Source organism: Ornithodoros turicata, chromosome 3 (genome assembly GCF_037126465.1).
Source record: "Ornithodoros turicata isolate Travis chromosome 3, ASM3712646v1, whole genome shotgun sequence".
Lineage (NCBI taxonomy): Eukaryota > Metazoa > Arthropoda > Arachnida > Ixodida > Argasidae > Ornithodoros > Ornithodoros turicata.
Genome location: NC_088203.1, coordinates 85,484,832 through 85,506,091, shown reverse-complemented (window position 1 = coordinate 85,506,091; position 21,260 = coordinate 85,484,832). Strand labels below are relative to the sequence as shown.

At 46.0% G+C, this 21,260-nt stretch overlaps 2 protein-coding genes across 6 annotated transcripts; one reads left to right on the top strand and one right to left on the bottom strand.

The window, feature by feature from the left end:
- The first annotated feature begins 27 nt into the window (after window positions 1–27).
- On the top strand, window positions 28–1,597 carry LOC135387423 (survival motor neuron protein-like). 3 transcript variants are annotated; one of them, XM_064616632.1, is made up of 9 exons: window positions 28–116; window positions 170–268; window positions 350–421; window positions 479–544; window positions 610–816; window positions 876–947; window positions 1,123–1,182; window positions 1,304–1,426; window positions 1,509–1,597. In XM_064616632.1, the coding sequence occupies exons 2-9, from the start codon at window positions 233–235 to the stop codon at window positions 1,563–1,565; spliced, it is 693 nt and encodes a 230-aa protein (XP_064472702.1). In that variant the 5' UTR covers window positions 28–116; window positions 170–232; the 3' UTR covers window positions 1,566–1,597. The 3 variants fall into 3 exon arrangements, with proteins under 3 accessions (XP_064472702.1, XP_064472703.1, XP_064472701.1); XM_064616633.1 differs by having other exon boundaries at window positions 37–112; XM_064616631.1 differs by having other exon boundaries at window positions 56–268.
- An 8,525-nt stretch (window positions 1,598–10,122) lies between these two features.
- On the bottom strand, window positions 10,123–16,800 carry LOC135387422 (uncharacterized). Of its 3 annotated transcripts, XM_064616627.1 has the most exons (14): window positions 16,370–16,799; window positions 16,057–16,210; window positions 14,859–14,918; window positions 14,737–14,790; window positions 14,597–14,674; window positions 14,459–14,518; window positions 14,343–14,396; window positions 14,193–14,270; window positions 12,059–12,118; window positions 11,938–11,991; window positions 11,812–11,889; window positions 11,684–11,743; window positions 11,543–11,620; window positions 10,123–10,532 (listed from the first exon to the last, which is right to left on the bottom strand). In XM_064616627.1, exons 1-14 carry the CDS (start codon window positions 16,529–16,531, stop codon window positions 10,177–10,179), a joined length of 1,386 nt encoding a protein of 461 aa, XP_064472697.1. In that variant the 5' UTR covers window positions 16,532–16,799; the 3' UTR covers window positions 10,123–10,176. The 3 variants fall into 3 exon arrangements, with proteins under 3 accessions (XP_064472697.1, XP_064472698.1, XP_064472700.1); XM_064616628.1 differs by lacking the exon at window positions 14,597–14,674 and having other exon boundaries at window positions 16,370–16,800; XM_064616630.1 differs by lacking the exon at window positions 16,057–16,210 and having other exon boundaries at window positions 16,370–16,797.
- Between the last annotated feature and the right edge of the window lie 4,460 nt (window positions 16,801–21,260).

The window sequence follows — 21,260 nt, the reverse complement described above, 5'->3', positions numbered from 1 at the left end:
TGACACTTTTGTCGACAGTAGAGTCAGCAGAGAGTCAGTTGACACTAGCGCTTGTGTTTATGTAGCGGAAAGACGTTGAACCTAGACCGTGGAACCAGTGGAACCGTGAATCGCTTGTGTGTACATGATTGAGGCACGCGTTCAATTGTAAAGACTATTGTTTTTTCAGAATCTCTAGCATAGCGTTTCCAGTCTTTCCCTGAGGCCGTTAGAACCAGTATTAAACGTATTGATGGCAAGCGGGAAGGTTCTCTGGACACGGAATAAGGTACGAATGCATACATCACGGTTGAACTTTCTCAACATTTTGTGTTCCATAACCTATAGAAAATCGTTCTTTTGATTACAGAACGAAGATGACGAAATATGGGACGATACGGAGATGATAGCAGCATACGACCGTGCGATGTCAAAAATCAAGGTTCGAGCTCGCGGGAAAAGTCTTTGAAATTGAACTGGATAGCTAACTTGTTTGCAGGCGGAGATGTCGAGACGTGACAAACAACGATCAGGTGAAACGTCAGCCAATAAAGAAGTCCAGAACGCAAGTGTTAACTTTACAGTTACATAGTCAGGAGCTGTCATGATAACCGAGAAATATCGTTTTAGGCTCGTGAATGGAAACAAGGAGACTACTGTAGATGCGTTTATTCTGGCGACAATGTGACGTACGAAGCCAAGATAAAATGCATCAAAGGGGAACACTGCACAGTACACTACATAGGGTACGGAAATGAGGAGTGCATTCAGCTGTCAGACTTGTCCCCATCCGAAGGCAAAAAGGCGAGACAGGTCCAGCAAGCAAGAGCAAGGAGTGTACGTACAAGACCAAAACGAATCGTGGAGTCAGTAATGAAATCGTGTTCTATATTCAGGCCGTTCACACGTCTAGCTCCAATCACAGTCCGAAGCATTCTCCTATGGACTTTCCAAGTTTAGGCTCACTAGTAAGGCACTTCAAGTTTATGCTTTGATATATCATGCTGTCTCCCATGTAACAGGGAAATGAGATCCACATCTTCATCCAGCACGTATAATTCGTATTGCGTGCAAATTACTACTCCGTGGACGTAGGCAATACCACGAATGCGTATACGCTTTCTCTCTCTCTTTATTTCCTAGAAGCGTTCACCACACCAGCACAGTTGGAACCACTCACCAAAGTCATATCCTGACATGATGGTACGTTATGGCATCAAAAACAAACAAAAAAAAAAAAAGCGTTACAAACTTCTTCGGAGTAGAGTACCACCCCGGGCACTCATCATCATTCAAATAAAATGCTTCTTGTTTTGTTCTTCAGAGACCACAAGGCATACTCCCGCCTCCACCTCCAGTCTTTGACGGCAGTGTAAGAGACGACGAGGCCCTCGCATCCATGCTCATGTCGTGGTATATGAGTGGATATCACACTGGATATTACCAGGTCAGTATATTCAGGACATAGCACGTAGTGCATTATGAGGCTACTGATGAGACTTCCAACACCGAAACTTTCCTTTCTTTAGGCAATGATGCACTCCAAAACCAGCAGCCAACATCAGGGCCATCACAGCTATAGCTGACAATGCAATAAAACGCTCTTTCTTTTTCTATAGTTCTAGCACACTAATTTTTCCACGCATTTATAAGCAGAGTTTGGCACCATTTACGTGGCACCAGAAGCGCAGTTAAAGAAGAATAGAAGAATTCGCACAAAAGTGTGTCTAAAGTAGTATGACAGCAGCACGCAATCCTGGTGTGCAAGAGAGCTTTCAGTCTAGTGGATTAGAAATGCTCCTTCCTTCAGCTGCCAGTCGGCGAGTCCAGTCAGTGAACCAATGGTGAGGCATGCACCTTCTTTTTCCTTTCTTTCTTTTTGCAGTTGCATGTCGCACCGTCCGTTCTGTGTCTCAACTGGGCGCTTTCGCTAGCAGGAATTCTCGGGCAGCCAATAAAAAGTGCCGACAGACTTGATGTCACCACATGCCAGGAGTAGCATGGGCGAGATCGCTGCCGCTGCGCGCATTCTTGCAAAACTATTTTCTCGGGGAATTCGCACTTCCCGAACAAAATATTTTGCGTGGCGGCTTCATATCACAAGGTGAAAGAATAGGTGCTGCAAGAAGTGCCTTCGACTATCCTTGATTTTGCTGACCAAGAGTGAGGGAGGCTCCGCCTCCAAATGGCGCGCCAATAGGAGGTCTCGGGAGGCGGAGCGCTGCGGCCTCTGCTCTTGCCTAATAGATGGTGCATCGGTAGCGCTCGGATCAGGTTATATGAGCCGCTGTCGTCTGCTGCTTCCGGTAGAGCTACGACCTCGAAGCCTGTGCTCTCGTGTTTGGCGCAACATTGGCGCTCGGTAAGGGCACGTGTGGTCGCCACAACTTTGAGCCTCGACCTTGAGACTGGCCGGTAACCTAAATTCCGACGACGCGGCGCATAACTATTATGCAGAACACAAGGGGCACACCACCATTGAAACCAAAACCAGACCCACCACGCACATCACATCCTAGACTAAAAGGCTCGTTTGATGCCAAATGCTTGTTCCATCCTTCGTCACACACAAACAAAGTTGTCTGCTTCAAGCAATCACGACAGGTGCTTTCAGATAGAGATCATCTACAGATAGAGGAGTGGGGCAGTGCAGTTGGGCTGGCCCCAATGGTGTTTTCTCTCCACTTGTCTGCTACTAGCTCATCGAGGCACGTCCGAGAAGAATGCCGCTCGTACACGACCTGATGGCATTTCGTACCAGATGTCACCACAGGAGCACTTGACTGTTTCAGCTTGCACACCTAGTAGGCGGGACTGCTGAGACAGAGGGAGCCACACGGAGTTTGCCTAGCAAAGTTCCCTTTGCTCGTCTAGCTGAATCGGGGCCAGCTGATGGCCAGGGAAAGCCGCAAGACACGTTTCGGTGTTCCTTCTATACCCAACTGGGGACGCAGCTCTCTCAATGCATTCATCAACATTACAGTAAGGGCACACCCAGTGATGGCTGTGGGCGTTGTGCGCTAGTCGGATAGAGAAAGAATACATCTGGTGAGGCTGTTCTTTATTTTCAGCCACCCCTGTGTGTGAACCAGGCAGATGAACGTGCAATTGAGCCGGATAGCTCAACAAAAGAGCGCACCGCTGTGCTGCTCCGCACGAGAAATAAAAATCGCTCGCAGAGTGTTATGAATTATTAAGGTGGGGGATTTTTGTGGAACACCCAGTAGGGACGAAACCTGTTTTCTGGAATTCCTATGTAGATCAGAAGTGGAAGTGTACAAAACATCAGGTACCAGGAGCAAAAGGCGAAGCCACTGTCGCAAGGCGTTTGTGATCCGAGCAATGTAGGCCCAATATGTATGAAGCCAGTGTGAGACTTCTTAAAGGGGCACCAAGATGCAAAAACAAGTTCACTTCAAATCAATTATATCGGGCTCTAATCGGTGCTAAGCAGTCAACGTCGTTTCTGCTCGTGCATCAGTGTTTTTAGTCCATGCTACGCGTGCCATGCCATGGAGCAGTCCCGGTGAAAAACAAAGTGCGTGTTGTGAAGCGGACCGACGTAGAAATCATGTCACAAATCCCACCCCCCACTCCCAAAAGCAGAAATGGAATATGTAACTGGGGGAGAGTGTCCTGAAGAAGCATTAGTTCTGGATAAGGTATCTGGGATAAGGTATCACACACTGTTTCTCTCTCACACACACACACATGCACAAAAAAAAAAAAAACCCTCCTTGCCAATCAGAGGGACACTAAAGTACCAAAATTTATCCTCGCGGAATGAAAATTGCGGTTACCTTGACACCAACACAAAAGCAACGGGACTCACCCATTGTGTCGTTCATGATTTATTAGCAAAAGAAACCGTAATTTACACTTACCGTCTCCCTCTCCTCCTCAAGAAGCCCAACAATGCGGAGAGGCCTCGGATGGGGCTCCCAAAACGATCTTGTGTCGTGATTGTACAAATAGTTTTCAAATCGGACCAATGAGAGCGTGCTCCACAATGTCGGCCTTCTTGGGAAGGAGAGGGAGAAGGAAGTGTAAGTTGCAGGTTCTTTCACTCATGAACGACACAAAGGATGGCTCCTGTTCCTTTTGCATTGGCGTCGAGGTAACAGCATCTCTCATTCCGCGCTGAGAAAATTTTGCGCTTTAGTAGTGCCCCTTTAAACTTTCCTCCTCGCACTGCCTTTGTGTATGGAGCTTTCTTTCCAACAAACCTCTAAGACAGCAGCGCCTTAGAAGAAGGTGAAAAATTTTTTGATTTATTTACACACAGTACCACCAAAAGTACAGTTTAAAAATCGGAGGGATGGCGAAGTCCCATTGATCCAGACGAAAGTTCAGGGAAGCTAGTGTGATCCGATGGCACGAGCAAAATTTTAAAATGTACCAGAAAGAAAATGCACACATCTGCGTGCATTTTGTTGCAGGGAATTTTTGTGAAGCTTGACAGCCTCAATGTCACTGCGTCATCACTTCCCACCTTCCGGAGTTTTCGTTTCCGTCGCTTTTTTCTGTTTTAGTCGCATCACTTCGGCATCCCTGAAAAGAGAAGACCAAAAACAGATTAGAGAGGAAACTTGTAGCCACATGCTCCTTTGAAACGAGCACGTGGAGGCTCTAGAAAAAAAAAACAAAAAAAAAACAATATGACAGACATAGTAGAAATTGGGATTATAGCTCCTGGGACACACATGCCCACAAGAAGTATGAGTGCAGCGTGCAATCCTTGTCCTTGGAATCCTCATGCCATCCTTGCAGAGGGCCTTCAAATATCGCGGGTCAGAAAAACTCCCTTCCTCAGCTGTCAGTCTGCGAAGTCACGTCAGCCACCCAATAGTAAAGCGCGTACGCTCATTTTTTTTCATTTGCGGTTTGATTTGGCAGCGCCTGCCCCACGTTTGAAACGTAGCAATTGACCGGTTGCCTTGGTAGCGGACGATTCTCGGCAGCCAATAAAGGTGCTTGACTGACCCGTCGTCACAACACACCAGAAGCTGGAGGGAGATCACTGGCACTCTTGTAAACTAATTTTCTCAGGAAATGCGTGCTTTCCAAAGAAAAATTTTGAGTGACAGTTCCTGAAGGTGGTATGCTCGTATCATGCAGTCAAAGAATAGATGCTCAAGATGCCTTCCATACTCCTATAAACTATGCCTTGTAGATAAGGATCCAGAGCATGAACTACAAAATGAATGGAACTGGATTGAAATGAACTGGAACTCAAACTCAACTCCAACTCTCAACTTTGAGGAAGATTGTCATACTGGCGAACTGTTGCTGTCGGTAATGCCAGAGCATGGCGGCTCATCCGTTCTGATCGGCACACGTGATTCGCTGCGCATCGTCACGGCACTTGTTTATGATTTTCCCCGACTTCAGTAGCCTTTTGTCAACTCCCCTGACAATTCCCAGTTTCCACGTTGGTAGACACCCTGCTTCGAGGAAGAGGAGGAACACCGTCCACAGAAAAAGAGAAAGGAAGACCCTATGCACTGGATGTTTTAGAAGTGGATCTGATAGATCTCCCTCGAAATACCCTCATGCAAAGTGGTGTCACTAGATAGGGTACCATATCTAGCGGCTCCAATATAAAGCTGCCTCCAGGTAAGGATGAGTTTGCCCATGTTGACCACCCAAAGTGGATTTTTCCAAATAAATCCGAAATGCTTTACATTTTACTAGCATATGTTTTGGGTTCTTTGGGGACAAGTAAAGAAAAACTGGAATCCTAGTTACAACACTCAATGTACTTAAGCATGCCGTTCCCTTCATATGGTCCGCGCTCCTTGCTCTGCTAGACTGCTTCTTAGAAGCAGTCTTACTAATTGAAACACGAACTTTCATTTGAGAGCAAGTTGTTTTTGCATTTTAGTGGCCCTCTACCTCCCCTAGGAGACTGTATTGGTATAGTTCCCTCGTGCGCAACACCGCCGACAGGGCACTGCTCAGCCACAGGCTGGAGGTTTCAGGCAACCGTGTTGCGAGCAGTACATTCCGTTTTCCTTGACTGACCTTTCTCTTCATTTTTTTTTGTTAAAGTACGGCAACGACACTTCTACTGCGGCAGTAGCAGGGAGGTGATGACAATGATGTTGGGCAATACCCAATATCGGGTTAGACCAAGTTTGCCTAGGTTACTTTAGTATAGTGTAGGTTATGTTAGGATAGGGCAGCGAAGCCCTTTTCTGGTTTCTGTCAGACCTTGCCACTGAAGTGTCACTGCCAGAGTTTATCCTTCCTTTCTTCAAAAAAAAAAAAACATGCACCTCCCCTGCCCCCCCTCCCTCTCTTTTCAGCTTCGTACAGAACGGGGTCAACTCCACCACAAAGTTAAATTTAACAAAATAAAACAAGCCAAACTAAATCAAACCGAGTTAAAGTTCAAGATACAGTCAAACTCCTTTACAACGAAACTCAGGGGACAGCAAAAAAAATTCGCAGTAAAGGTATTTTCGTTAAAAAGGATGTCCATTATTGGACCTATAGGGCTCCAGCGGGACCGCAAAAATATTTGCTGTAGTGGTATTTTCGTTAAAAAGGTGTTCGCTATAAAAGAGTTTGACTGTATACCATTCGTCACCAGTACGCTCGTTTCTCTCGCACATGTTCAGGTTTCGGCAATGTATGGATAATGTTGAACATAAGTGGAGTATGGCTAATGTTACCGCACCACCGGCGGCTTCCAGAATCTGATTGAAACTGTTGTCACTCTCAGAATTTAGACATCAAAATTCAAAATACCAAACCTGTGACGCCGCTCTTCCAAAGTGAGGCCCCTGTTGCCATCCTTGTCGGTGGCAGACTTCTTTTTCTGGTGTTCTTGCTGCTTTTTAATGTTCTTGGCACGAGCAAGTTCACGCTGATTTCCCCCTAATAACAAGCAAAAATAGCCCGCTGGAGAGGAAGATACTGTGCAGAAAAATACCGCACTGAGCAAGAACACACAATTTGTGCTGGAATTTTCTTCCTTGTGCGTGGTCAATGAACAGCTGAACAGTACGGAGTTTCATCACAGTGTTATGAACTGTTGCAATATGCAGACTCCATTCGTGAATCAAAATAATTCTTATCACAGACAACCACTAACACAATAAACGGGCACACTGCAGTTAGCGGTTTGTGTTACGTGGAACGAGAACAGGGAATTTAGCGAAGTTGAGTTTAAGCCTAACGCAAATGCCTTACTTGTCATATTGGGTAACTCCGATATCAGAAAATAAAGGAGGACCAAAGAAGGCGCAGCTCCTGCTCTTTTTTGGGATCAAATTGGACTTGTTGGTGTTCTCGAGTTTCGTCGAAAAAACACGACCGAAGTCACACAGAGACCGAAAAGCCCTAACACCCAGCCTTCTTTTACTTTTGTTGTTGTTGTTTTGCGGCCCTCGTGAACAAACGGCCCTCTGACGGACTGGTTCCGCGGGAAAATTCGAAAAAAGTCTGCGTGATGTCGAACCGAAACGTTTTTCGTGAGGGAGGCGGCGAATGGTTCAGATCCTGAGTAAGAAAAGCAGGGTTTCGAACCGGTTCTGATTCTGGTGCCAGCGGAGGCGCAGTCTATGATGCATGATGCTCTCTGTGAACCACTTCCGGATCGCACGCGTCCGAGGAAGCGAAGGCGAAGCGCGCCGCGTGCGTTCTGGGCAAAGGGATCGGGGATCGGGTCTCATGGGCGTCTCGATTTTCTTTTTTCTTATTTTAAAGTAGCACAGAAGTCATTTTAACATCCTGTTTTCTTTCTACAAACCTGTGAAGTATGCCAGTAAAATGCACCACGAGAAGTAATTCAACCCACGGAGCCATTACTATCGCAGAAGCGACAGTGTGCAACGGTGGTGGAGAGCAGTGCCAGCCAGTGACCTTGCACTTATGCTACACTGTCCGGGCTCGCTCATTAGTTTAGAGTATCCTCTTCCAGTACCGTGCACTAGAGTACTGCACGGGACTGAATTTACTGGCCCAATCCGACCCGTACCTATAGCCCAGAGTCTTACGTACCTGGCCCAACTTCCGAAAACTCTGTCCAGCCCGGCGTCTACCTGATGCCACGGAGACTTACCTGACCTGGCTGCTGAAAACCCAGGTTGGCCGAGGCCCGGCCGGTAGCTACATGGGCACATTTGCGATGCAATCCACCCAACAGGTTCAGTGCTTGTAGCAAAACATTGGCATCGAGTCTCGTGTGCCTGTCTGAGGGCGTGATGCGTGACCCTCAACATAGCGAAGTCGAAAACAATGCAATGTCTATGTTGTAGCATTTTAGCGGAAAGACAAAAGAAGGGCCCAGGCACTTGGCTGTTCTGTTTGCAAAACGAATGTTCAGGATTAAATAATCTGAAAGAACGCCGCACAGAAGCTCAGCCAGACTCATGCCAAAGAACTCTCTGACTGGACCCAAGCCTGGCCTGAACCCGCAGGTCTGCAGGTCAGGCTCGGCCCTTTGCAGTGCTCTACCGTGCGCACCCAGAAGCCATCATGATATAATGTTGAGGCATTCCTGGAGAGGGAGACCTCCTGTGAGTGATGTACCACGCAGAGCGTGCACCAGCAATTTATCCAGACTCTCCCAACCCCCCCCCCCCAATTTTTTTTCTTTACGACATAGCTGTAATCATGTGTGGGGAGAGGTTTTCCCTCTCCAAAATGCACCAAAAAGATATGAATTTGGGAAACGAGGGGGGGCGGGGGGAAAACATCCTCAACCCTCCCTTCCCTTCAGGCTATGCCACTGTTGCTTCCGCACTCTATTCAAGCATCATGCGAGTCTATACCTAAAACCCTCTGCGCTCCAGTCATCTAGAGCTTGAATGTTGCCCTCAAAGCGACAATTCTTTCTCTTCTAGGCAACTGCTGTGTCCAGTCGGCCTCAGAAACTGTGTTGGCATCTCACTTCTGAGGCAGCATTTGAATTCATTCCCGTGGAATGGTGTTTTCTTTTTTTGCACACAAAGTGGAAACTATCGAAATTCTCTGGCCCATCTTGCAAAGTATACTTTTAGAAACATACAAAACGTTGTGCTCAGGGACTGAAACCGAAACGAAGATCTGTTCGGTTACGGTTATGGTTATGGTTCAGTGTCAGATATCTGAAAGCAGTTTTGGTTACAGGATTCACCATTTTAATATTCGCGGTTACCGGAAACCAAGCAACTCCAAGAAAGAGTGAACTCTCTCTTCAACGCACTTTCGCTGTTTGCAACATTCCCCCGTAAGATTATTTCTTGCGATCTTTATTATCTCTTGCACATTCATTTCGCTCGTGCTGTAACCAGCTACAAGGCAAGAGGAACTGTGTGTTCAGCGGTTCAAACAGATGTGGAAACAAGCAACGTGCAACGCTTGTTTTCTTGCTTTCTGTTTTCGCTTGTTATCACAATAATACTGTTTATAGCTCATAAGGGACGTACATACGCAACACGTCATGTGATGCATATGTCATCCGATTATGGGTCCAAGCGCATAAGATGGTATGTTGTCTACACAACTTCTGAATGAAAAACACATGACGAAGACATCTACTTTAACAGATGCACGTACCACACCACTAATCAAAATTGTAAAGTGATACAAAGATCACATCCAATGTTCGCATTCACACTTGAACCGATTCACATGAACCGGTTACCGAAATCTCATTGTCTGGTTCAGGTTTCGGTTAATTGCCGATGGTGAATTGTGGTTATGTTCCGGATACGGTTATTGAAAAAATTTGGGTTCCCAAGAGGTTTTCGGTTCCGTTCCGGTTTCAGTCCCTGGTTGTGCTTGCTAGAAGCAGGTCTTGCACTTCGAGTGTAGCCAAAATACCTTTCGCACAGGCTTCCATGTGGCTTTTGTCCGAGCACCAATAGAAATTCATGAAGACAACACAACGATCTCAACCAGAAATGCCCAGTGCTGTCGCCTAAATTTCTCGGCAAGTGGGGCGCACATGCCATGGACAGGCTTCTTTGTTCTCAACCTGGGCTCCATCCGCTCATGTTAGATGTGACAACATAAATTCGCAGCCCATGAGACTCACATGCTATTAGTATTATATCAACGATTTGACTCTTAAGGTGGTGGCATGAAATGGGTGATAGGCTATAGTTTGCTTCAATGTAGTAAAATTCCCATTCATCACTATATATATAATACTACTATATACAACTGTTTAATTATGAACTGGGAAGGCTCCAAGATGTAGATATATCATTCAGGAGTCTCAGATGAACCGTTGATATGTGCTACATGGCGCTGGAGAGTTCGTTCACACGGTAATGGGTAACCGAAATCTCTTAGGAGGCTATAGCCTTGGGACCCGCACGACAGGCGCACTTTCAACGACTTGACGAGTGTGTCGGTCTCCCATCGTACTCCTCGAGCCGAAGCTCGCTCCAGCGACGTAATCTGGTCATCGTTGAAGAGGTTACCCAGCTTTTTCCTCAACTGGTCTTTTTCTCGTTCGCTTTTGAGGTATCTTTTCCTAGCGAGACCTAGTTTCCTATTCAATTCCTCTTGGAGGCGCTCCAGCTCAGATATTCGATCCAGCAGGGCCTTCTGTGATGCTGCAAAAGACACCAGGTTATGCCTTCCAAGTATGTCAAAACCATGACCTACTAGATTATGGCGACCATGTCATAGGCACCCCTTCCCAGCGCTGCATTAGGAGGCTAGCGGTGGCGCTACTAATCGGCCCGGTTATTGCCTCCTCAATTTCTGCAATACTTTGTACTTCAGCTTACGTATGTCTCACGGAAGATGTTTCATTCTAAAGTTGATTATCATCATCATTCTACGCGTTTTCCTAGGAGCTGTTGCTGTCGTCTGCTACGGTAGTCGTACAAGTCCGCTTCTGCGTGTTCAAAATTCAAATTTCCATCGTCCAGTCATGATTAGGGCCCGGAAATTTAGGCACCAAAAACGACAGAAATAGGCAGGCATTTAGGCCTCAAAAAAGGCCAAAATACGCAATAAAAAGCAAAACTAGGCACGTTAATCTGGTACGCTCTTTGGCTTTCTTGGTGTTTCGGAATGTTCCACCAAGGAAAACTTGCTCGTTTATAGGCTACAGTACCATATCAGCCTTGGCGTCTGGTACATGAATGCTGAGGCAGCAGGGAAGCACACTATGTTGAACAATACTTTTAGTTTTCCGCTCTCGAAGATCTTGAAAGGCCCAGAGAGGCCAAATCTTTAGATCAAATGTACGCAAAAAAAAAAAAAAAAAAAGGGAAGAAACACGCAACATGCAGTAACGAAAAGCAAAGTGCAGCACTCGCACTTACATCTCTAAAAAAGGCTCTTATGGCGTCTAAAAATGTTTAAAAACGCTACAATGCAATAGAGTCGATAAAAAGGCAGGCAACCCCGAAAATGTCGTATTTAGGCGTTTCTAGGCATTTATAGGCAAATGCCTAAAAATCCGGGCCCTAGTCATGATGTAGGTCTCGCGGGCCGATGTGTAGCGCCTCCTAGCGGGTCGTGCGGACGGGCTCCTCGAAGGGGTTGCCCATTATGACACGGTCGTTATAATCTATAGTAGGTCGTGGTCGAAACACATAGGAGCGTAACTTACGAGCGTGCTCATGGGGAGGTGCGACGGATTCCACTGTTATGACGTTCTCAGCAAGGATATGTGTGGTAGTGGGGAGATCTGCACGAAAGACACAGTGGCAAACACCGCAGCTGCAAGTGTTGCATCAAAGCTTGCATTTACCGTAACAGAAGGGCTGGTACTGCCTGGTGGCCTCAAGCCTGATGCTTTTCTCAGCTAGGACTAAAAGGATGTGGGAAAGAATTGCTGAATAATATAGCAACTCTATGCACGAATGCAATGTCTCTTACGGGCATGCCCATCGGAAGATGTAGTGGTCACTGCATTTGCGACGTTTCCTTCAGTCAAATATGTGGTAGTGGGGATGTCTGCGTGAAAGACATTAAAACTGTTGCATCGAAAAAGCTTGCACTTACCGTCACAGGGTGTCTGTTCCTGGCTAGTGTATTCAAGTTTGATGCTCTTCTCGGCTATGTGCATGAAAGAGGAGGTTGGCAAACACTGCAGCTGCGAGTGCTGCATCAAACTTGCATTTACCGTCAAAGAAGGGCTGCTCCTGGTTGGTGCCATCGAGCTCTTGGCTTTCTTCGGGTGGGACTGAAACGAGGCCGAAAGGCATTGCTAAATAAATATAGCCGCAGTGATACCGAAACTATAACAATATTGAAACAACAGACATCTTGGCAATCTTGTACCTTTTAATACAAAAATTGCAAAAGCTCAAAAGCGTGCACGCTACTCAATGGTAAGATTAACCATATAAACAGTGAAAGATGAAAGATATCTCGTCTTTCATCATTAATTTCTTAGGCAAATTGAGGCTTTGTATGTATCTGTCCCTTCTATTGTTGTTCCAGCCTCAGAACATCAGTTCTTTCACTTTCATGCGTTTAAACAGAACGTGGCACTATACACTGGCGACGAGCAAGCAAGATACATTGACATCTAAATGGTTCACTACACTGAACTTCTATGCATCGACAAATTACTCATCATGGGCACAAAAACGTCTCTCAAGGATTGCAGCAATGGTGCAAGCGTTTTGACTATTATCACAAAGCAGTCAACATAAAAGACGACCAGCAGAAAAGAAACTTGTTGCTTCACCTCGCTGGCCCTGAAGTTTAGGACATTCCTGACAGACTCCGCCACTAGATCCCAACAACACGATTACGACCACAACTAAAAGCAGGTAAAAAGAGAGATCACAGTATCTGGCTAACTGCCCCTACAGAACAGAAACATCATTATGCTTAATAAGGAACTACAATGAGAAGCTCTTGAGCAAGCCCACAGAGGACAGAGGGCATAACAAAGACTAGACAACAGCTTAGAGACAAAGTCTGGTGGCCAGAGATGAACTACGACATGGAAAAACATCTATCTTCATTCATCTTCAGAACTGCATAACATGTCAGCTTGCACAACACAGGCCCAAGCCTGAACCCATGCATCCAAGATCCATACCAAAACCACCCTTATGGGTAAAAGTAGCCATCGATAGTTGCGCACCATTCCCCCTGGGAAAACCCACCATAGTAATGGTGGATTACCATTCAAGATAGGTGGAGATAAGGATGACGGAAGATACCAGCACCGCAAACAACACTCAGATGGCTTCACATAATTTTCACGAGATTTTGATATCCTGTCCACAATTCACCTCTAAAGAGTACAAGAGTGGGCCGCCAGCCCATATTGGCCATGAGCCAATGGATTGGTAGAGAGGATTAATGTTACACTGCCCAAAATGATAAGAGCAGCTGAGACAGACAATAGCGACAGGAAGAACTTCCACTGATTCTAGAAGTATACAGAACAACCTCTCACGGAATGACTGGGAAAAGTTCTCTGGAACTTACTATATCCAGGCAAAACCACTATTCCCTCCACTGGCTTAGCCAGTGGGGGTTTAGGGAGTACAACCCCCCTGAAATTGTACCTTTGTGAGTGAATTTGGGAGAGGGAAATGAGGGGGAAATCCTCCCCCATGTAGAGTCCCCATAGAACCCCACCCAAAATATTTTTCTGGCTATGACACTGATTCCCTCTATTGATGGATATAAGACAGTAAAAGGAACATGTGTAAAAGAAACGACAAGGCAAACAAGGAAGTGAAAGCATTTGCTGATGCGTTGAAATGGGGTATGTCAAGCAGCATCAAAAAAGGTGACAAGGTGGTCTTAATTCAGAGGAAGGTTAACAAGCTCTCAACACCATACAATCCCAGACTGTAGTCTGCAGAAAGGGAAACCAGGTAAATGCAAAGGACACGTACAGATGAGAGGTACTAACAAGCGGATATATATATATTTTTTTAAGTTCCAATACAAGGAAACGGGAAAGAAGCAAATGAAGAGCATGATGATAACCAGTTCCCAACACAGAGTGAGACAAGTTGGAATCCAGGAAGAAATATGGAGGACTTCCAAAAAGAAGGAAACGCAGACAAGTGTGCCTATAAAAGGCTACATTTGTGTGTGTGTGCAGTTAATAATATGTAAAAGTTTAGTTTCATAAAGAAAAGAATGGATGTAGTGATACTGAAACCATAAAATACAGCAACAGGTCAAAGGTGTGCAAGCTACTCAATGGTAAGATTAACCATAGAACGGGGCATAGCACTCCACAATAGTCACTCGTGTATATGCGGGAACGCAATGTGTCTTACAGGCATGTTCATCGGAAGTCATGGCAGGCCCTAATTTCGTGCTGTTTCCTGCAGTCAAATGTGTGGTAGTCAGGACATCTGCATGAAAGAAGAGACTTGGCAGACACTCAAACAGCAAGTGTTGCATCATAAAAGCTTAACTGCATTTACAGTCAAAGAGTGGCGGCACCTGGCTGGTGTCTTCAATCTTGATGCGCTTGTCGGCTATGTGCATAAAAGAAGAGACTGGCAGACGCTGCAACTGCTATGTCAAAGCTTGCACTTACCATCAAAGAAGGGCTGCCCTTGGATGGAGCCATCAAACTCTAGGTTTCCTTTGAATATGACTGAAAAAGAGGGAGAAAAGCACTATTAAGTAATATAGCCACTCATGAAAGCCAATGTATGAATGCAATGTTCCCTACAGGAATGCTCATCGGAGGATGTAGCGAACTCTGTTTTTGTGACATTTGCTGCAGTCAAGTGTGTGATAGCAGGAAGGTCTGCATGAAAGAAGAGAGTAGGAAACAACTACAAGTGTTGTACCAGAAAAGCTTGCATTTACCATCAAAGAATGGCTGTTCCTGGCTGGTGTCTTCAAGTTTGATGTGCATCTTAGCTATGTGCATGAAAGAACAGACTAGCAGACACTGCAAGTGAAACTGTTACGTCAGAGCTTGCACTTACCATTAAAGACAGGCTGCTCCTTGCTGGAACAATCAAGCTCTAGGCTCTCTTCGGATGGGACTGAAAAGAGGAAGCAAAACATTGCGAATAGCTAGAGCCACACTAGAAGCAAGCCACTGTGCTGGTACCATTACCAGGGGAGTCATAAGCCAGGGGCAGATCCGGGACTTTTTTCTTTCTTTTTTTGGTGGGGGGGGGGGGGGGGCAGTTTCGGACAGCATGCTCCATGCACACCAGAGCTAGGCCACTACCTAGGGCCAACACTGAAGCAATATGTGTAGACATAAATTTAGAGGAAGGCCGGAAGAAATATGGACCTCCTGACCTCCCCTCCAGATCTGCACCTGGTCATAAATATTGATAGCCTAGTCCCTCTCACACCCAACAACTGGTCCCCCACAAATTAACATCTCCGCAAACTCAGCGACGAATGGAAGTTTGTCGACAACTTCTTTAGATGCAGATTGACGACACTTCATCAAATGTATTGTGATGCGTTATTTTTCACAATTTAGATATCGGAAATGAATGGCTTGACATGGGTCTTCTACTACAGTTCATAGCTGGGCACAGGAAGGTTGGACACAAAATGATGATATGCATGCGGTGAAACATTGACGGTGTGGTGCACCACGAGTTTGTCCCAATTGGCCGTGGCGTCTGGGCTGAGCTCAGCCCAACGGAAGCGAATGTATGGGGCTTAGTCCCGAAAGTTTCCTAACCCACTCAATCGAAGAGGGTGCTTCTCTTGTAAGACAATGCATCTCCATGTGTGGCACGGTCGACACAGAAAACAATGCCTGATGCCTGCACCCAACAGATGGCCCAGCTCTCACACCCTGTGATCACTGTCCTTTCTAGTCCATGGCTGTCCCGCACTTCAGGCTGTTCCGTAACCAGGGTAAGATGGAAGCTGGAGTCCCAGAGTTTTTCGCCGCTACACCGAAGGAGGGGTACCGCGTTTATGACACAAAGTTTGACTACGCCGAAGGAGGGGTACTGTGCATGATACAAACTTTGGTTACAAATCATTGAATATAAGGGTCTTTATCTTAACGATCTTTATTTCTATGATCGAAGACCATTGCCGTTTCTGTGTAGGGACTAAAATAAAAACCTCTTACAGTATCAATAATTATATGACTTACCCTGTAGTACTTTATAGGCTACAAAAAGTGTGATTAACATCACTACCCACTTTTGCTTGGGAGCTCGTGACTTTCTGGAGGGGATTTCTCTTGCTTTGGTGCAGTCAGGTGAGGAAAAAGTGTTGGAACAGCATTGGGTCTTAATTTCTTTTTTCCATATTCTTGTAATATTCGTGGCTCAAACTGATCGGGAGTAAAGTGGAGCTGGAACAGCATGACGAAATACTAAGAACACGTGTTGCAAGAAAAATATATGTCTCAGTCTCAACTGTGTCATATAATAATATAATTTAAAAACAGAAAAGCTGCTGTGATGCACGTAAGGTTAGCAAGATCTAAAGTAACAGAAAATTGGCACGGTACCTCGCAAAGAACTGTTCTTTTTGTGGGGTCGAAGTCTTTGCGACCTATGTTATTGAGCCACCTCTCTCTCCGACTGACATCGCGTTTTCCTTGAGGAATGGCGAACATCGCAAATCCTCTTTCAGGCCGGCTACTGCAATTAACTGCGCAACAACAAGGCATCACGCCAGCGGCTCCACGGTATACGCGCAAAGAGGCAACTGGAAGAAAAATGGCACCGACGAAAAAGGAATGCACGAGTGTCGAAAGGCGGGCGAGCTCGGGCTGTGTTGTGAGCGTTTGTATAGTCCCTTTTATGCACCTATCAAAACACAGGATTAGCGCGCGTTACCCGGACGACGGCGCGGTGAGCCAATGACTGCCCAGAAAAGCGCGGGCGGAAGAAGCGATAGAGCAGGCGAGAGAGGAGGTATGCTTGGTGTCCTCGTTTACCGGTGGCCACTCCCAATAATGTGCGAGCGATGACGAAGATCCAAAGACTCATTCAGCCGATGCAATGCACCCACACATTGGAGGAATAAGCTCCCATGTCGAGCAAGAAGCACTGCCTAGAGTCACAGGGGTGCCATACACTCGTAATTTTTGGAACCGCAGTGCGGTTGCTTATGGCAAAAAACATCTTGACAGGCACACGTCACAGGTAACATCATTTTTGCCGACATTTCCCTGCCAGCACGACATTACGAGAGTGTAATGGCAAACGAGCCGAGGCGTACTAGCTCTATTTTGGGATATTTTGGGTAAAACCAGTTTTACAACTTCTTGATGGTAAACCACCGGCAGTGCTAGGCAACATGCGAACAAGACACAGACAAAGAACCAGATGTACACACTGCACATTAGTCGCAACTCAGATTTTGTTGGCATGCACTTTGTTGGCTTTATGGTATATCCAGCAACCAGTACCCCATGTCCCCGTAAAAAAACAAAAAAGAATAAAGGAAGACTCCTAGCTCACACGCGCTAGCTTAGTATGTTATTCTATTCTTCAGCGACATTCCTTTCCAACGTGGGTTAGATAAATTGCTGTACTGCTGATGCACCTTTGTCCCGCTTTTTCTGTGAAGAATGCTTCTCGTATTTCTGATACATTGTTTCGTTCTGAAAAGTGATATCTCAGGCGATTCTGACAGTTTCAAAATTACATTTCAGTAAATGCGTGGCTGCTGTAAAGGCTATACATAACAAACAGTTAGGCAAGAAGAAGCACTTGACACTGTTTTTCTATGTCTTTATCAACCTGTTCAACTCAGCAGAAAAAAAAGAAAAAAAAACATCCGTGACAGAGAGTTCCCTCTTCAGACACACGGTACGACCAAACCGGTCATGGGTCACTTTTCATGATGGCACGCATAGCTCTGTAAATCCTTTTACTCAAAGTGGAAGTGCACGAAGTGTGATGTAACACAGTGCTTGAACAGAATTTCTTCGCCTACCAGAAGAAGCCATAAGAGCAACAGGATGCAGAGGGTGTTTGTCAAGCCATAGCAGTGTGGTACCTACAATTTGTCTTATGTTCTTTACGTTCTTCGAAATGTGTACCGTCATCAGCCACTGATTCCCCTGCAGCAATTCCTGGGGCAATGGCCTACAGGAATCACTCACTGATGTGGCAAGCTCACTGAAAGCCCGAACGAAATTTTCCCCCTTGTTGTCCGCATGCCTTACAATTTTTTCGGACAATTTCAAATTTGGACCAGAATGGGTTAAAACTTGTAGTACACGTGGTGCAGACACGTCAGAAACTTGTCAAGGACAGTCGCTTTCTACATGTTTCCCCCAGCAAGTGTGAGAATGGTGCACAGGGGGAGAATTTGTTGCAGTCGTGCACACATGCAGAACATGATTCTTTCGTGTGCAGCCTCACCCTACGAAGTTTGGGCTGTTCTCTCACACTGAACAGTCGATGGAGACGAGCTTCCAATGATGCTTGCTTCACGCACACTTGGTACACACTCAAGAAATTATGCACACCTGGATAAGGAGGGCCTATATCCATTGTTTTTAGAATGAAACACCTCCACCGTTTCATTGCTGGCAGACACATTACAGTGTTCATGGATCATAAGCTGTTATTCGCCTTCCAGACAGATCCCTGTCATGTTGCCACTACGAATGATATGCTGGTGTGTTCTACTAAGCGCATGTGACTATACCTTGGTATATCGGCCAGGTAAGCAGCATCAGAAAGCAAGTGCGTTGAGCCGTTTTCACTTGCCCACGTACGTCGATGGTCGGGCATCAGTTGGGGACGTACTAATGCTAGAAGCACTCAACCGTGACCCAATGGATGCCAACCTAGTGCCCCCCCCCCTCCCCCTACTCAACATGAGGCCTTCTTGTCGAAAGTATTGGAAGGCGTTGAGAGCAGCTTCTCAGATTGGAACGCTTAAGAACTCGTTCCCTATAGATCGTGTCACGTGAGGTTCCCGTGTCTTACTACCTAAGGAAGCTCGGCCCTTGGCACCACAAATGCTACACACAAATCACCACAAAGGTAGCAGCAATGAAGAGCAGCGTTCGAAGTCATTTCTGGTGGCCCAAACCTGATGACGACATCCAGTTGACATTTGCCAGACTGGGGCACAAGCATCTCCGTCCTTGGTGGATGAACACCCCAGGACTCCTTGGCCTATGGTACATATTCAACTCTGTTGGTCCAATAGACGAGTCCAGAAAATCCCAGTGCTCTTTGTGCATGAATTGCATCCCGGGCGCTTGCTGAGTGGGGGAACGAAGAATAATCCTTCACATTTCGCTTTCGGTGACCTTGAGATGTCGTGGACAATGGACCGGCAGGGGAGAAATCGGAACAGTTTGGAGGCCACCCGTTCCTTTCGTATTAATAAACTCCCACAGTTCAAAGGGATGCCCTAAGCGCTCTGGGATTTTCTGAACTCGTCTACTGACGGGTGGTCTTACCTTATCATCGTAGATTCATTCTTTAAATGGCTCGAGGTCAGACGACTGTGAAGCACTACCTCGGTAAACGTCGTCCAGCAGCTACGCAATGTCTTTGCTACATTCGCCATACGCCGTGTACTCTTCTCGGACAATCCGCCAAACTTCGTAATGGGGGGAAATGTCAGAATTCTGTAAGCGTAATGGAATCGAGCAACGTGCAAGTGCCCCTTCCACACAGCTACGGATGGCCAGGCAGAAAGGTTGGTGGCAGCAACAAAAAAAAAAGCACTTTGCAAGTTCACAGCGAACAGTATTCAGTGTCATCTTCCCAGCAACTGTGAAGTACAAAGTAGGGCAGCCTGTTTACGTTAGGATGTTTCACAGTGGGCCCCACTGGCTGCCCACTACTTTGCAAAAGCAGACTGTCGCTCTTCATTCGCTGTCAAGACTACTGACAGAGCACTCCATTGCAGTCATGTCGACCATAGTAAGCGTCGAATTCTAGACACAATGGTTGCAATAAGTGACACGCCAGACATCATAACTGCATCCAGACTCTTGAATTTTCCTCTATCGACTGAGAATGAACAGAGACAGACGACTTAGTCATGGGCTTGTCTCACCTCTAGTGACTATAGACCACACACACGTTCACACTTAAGGTGCTCAACGGCCAACCAGGCGGACCGGACACTTTGGTCATCGAGACTTCGGCACATTTTAAAGACTTCGTCTTAAATTAGGGGGGGAGGGGGAGTGTTAGGGTCTGGGCATTCCTATAGTATTCAGCAGGAGTGAAGGAGAGGAAGTTGTGTTGTGGAACAGACAGTGTGGACTGACGTTCTTGTATTGTTTGGGGTTCTTTTGTTAGCAAGTTAGGATAAATATACGTTCTAGCAGGACATGACTGTAGACTTCTTTCTCACCTTTGCTGCTCACACACAAAGCGTGCGGTCCTCGACAGTGCTTGATGGAAAACTTGCCAACCGCTGAACTACTATATGATCTGTAACGTCTGCTAAAAAAAATTGTGCAACACTGATTTCACTCACATCAAATACTTGGTCATTAAAATGTTTAGATCTGTTTCCACAGCCTCGTCCAGCATGTGGAATAAGTGCCACATAAGTTCATTCGCTCATAGCTTGCAATGAGCAATAGACTCACAATTCAAGGAAGCCACGAAAGACAGAGTGCACTACTGCCCACCCAAAGTAGCATACTTTGCAGAGGCCCTTTGTAGCTCTGATGCTTGGTGCACACAAAATAGTGCTGCCATCAACCTACTGCAGTTTCTACTGTTTTAACAGGTATGCATACAGATGGGACAGCATTTGTGACACTCCTACCAACAAAAGAAAGAGGGGGGGAGGGGGGGAAACGAAAATCCTAGGGTGTATGCTATGTGCCTACTACATGGATAGCAACTGGTATTTCATCTCAAGCTGACCGCCACTTATTACAGAAACGTTTTCAGCATGCTTATTTGTAGAGACTTGTATTCTAAGTAACAGCCGGTTTGTACCTACTGATTTGCATCGTCGTCACTTACGTAGAACCTGAACCCCCCTCCCAAAAAAAGCTTGCCAACGTGCACACTCGTATACCAGAGGGGCTGCTGAGATGGGTGTGAAAGGACAACCGTGTAAGAACACACAAGACATAGCTAGGAATCTCGTGTTTGTCCGAGTGAAAAGTGCTTTTTTTTCTGCGATTGCCATATGTTACAGCTTCTGAAATAAAACCCAGTGTCTGCTCCCGATTTTTAAAAGAAATAAAGCCTGACAACACAAGGGTCTACTTGTATCACATCAAGCGCACACATGGAGGACAGGCATGTGAATAATACTGGTTGTTGCTTCCCCCGTCTAGATCAAATTCTGTGCTCATTCACTTACTCGACACATGCATCAGATGAACCTTCTCGGAACTTGAAAATGTTTCGTAGTTGAGTTCTTTTGGAGCAGCAATTCATACTTGCATGTAA

Excerpts from the sequence above, each read along its gene's own strand:
- LOC135387423 (XM_064616632.1), top strand. The coding sequence starts at position 233 with ATGGCAAGCGGGAAGGTTCTCTGGACACGGAATAAG. Across the intron at positions 269-349 it reads TTCTCTGGACACGGAATAAG|AACGAAGATGACGAAATATG; the intron begins GTACGAATGCAT and ends TTTTGATTACAG. Across the intron at positions 1,183-1,303 it reads AGTCATATCCTGACATGATG|AGACCACAAGGCATACTCCC; the intron begins GTACGTTATGGC and ends TTTGTTCTTCAG.
- LOC135387422 (XM_064616627.1), bottom strand. The coding sequence starts at position 16,531 with ATGCCTTGTTGTTGCGCAGTTAATTGCAGTAGCCGGCCTGAAAGAGGA. Across the intron at positions 14,519-14,596 it reads ATCCTCCGATGAGCATTCCT|TCATATTCAAAGGAAACCTA; the intron begins GTAGGGAACATT and ends CCTCTTTTTCAG. Across the intron at positions 14,397-14,458 it reads AGGGCAGCCCTTCTTTGATG|CCGACAAGCGCATCAAGATT; the intron begins GTAAGTGCAAGC and ends TTATGCACATAG.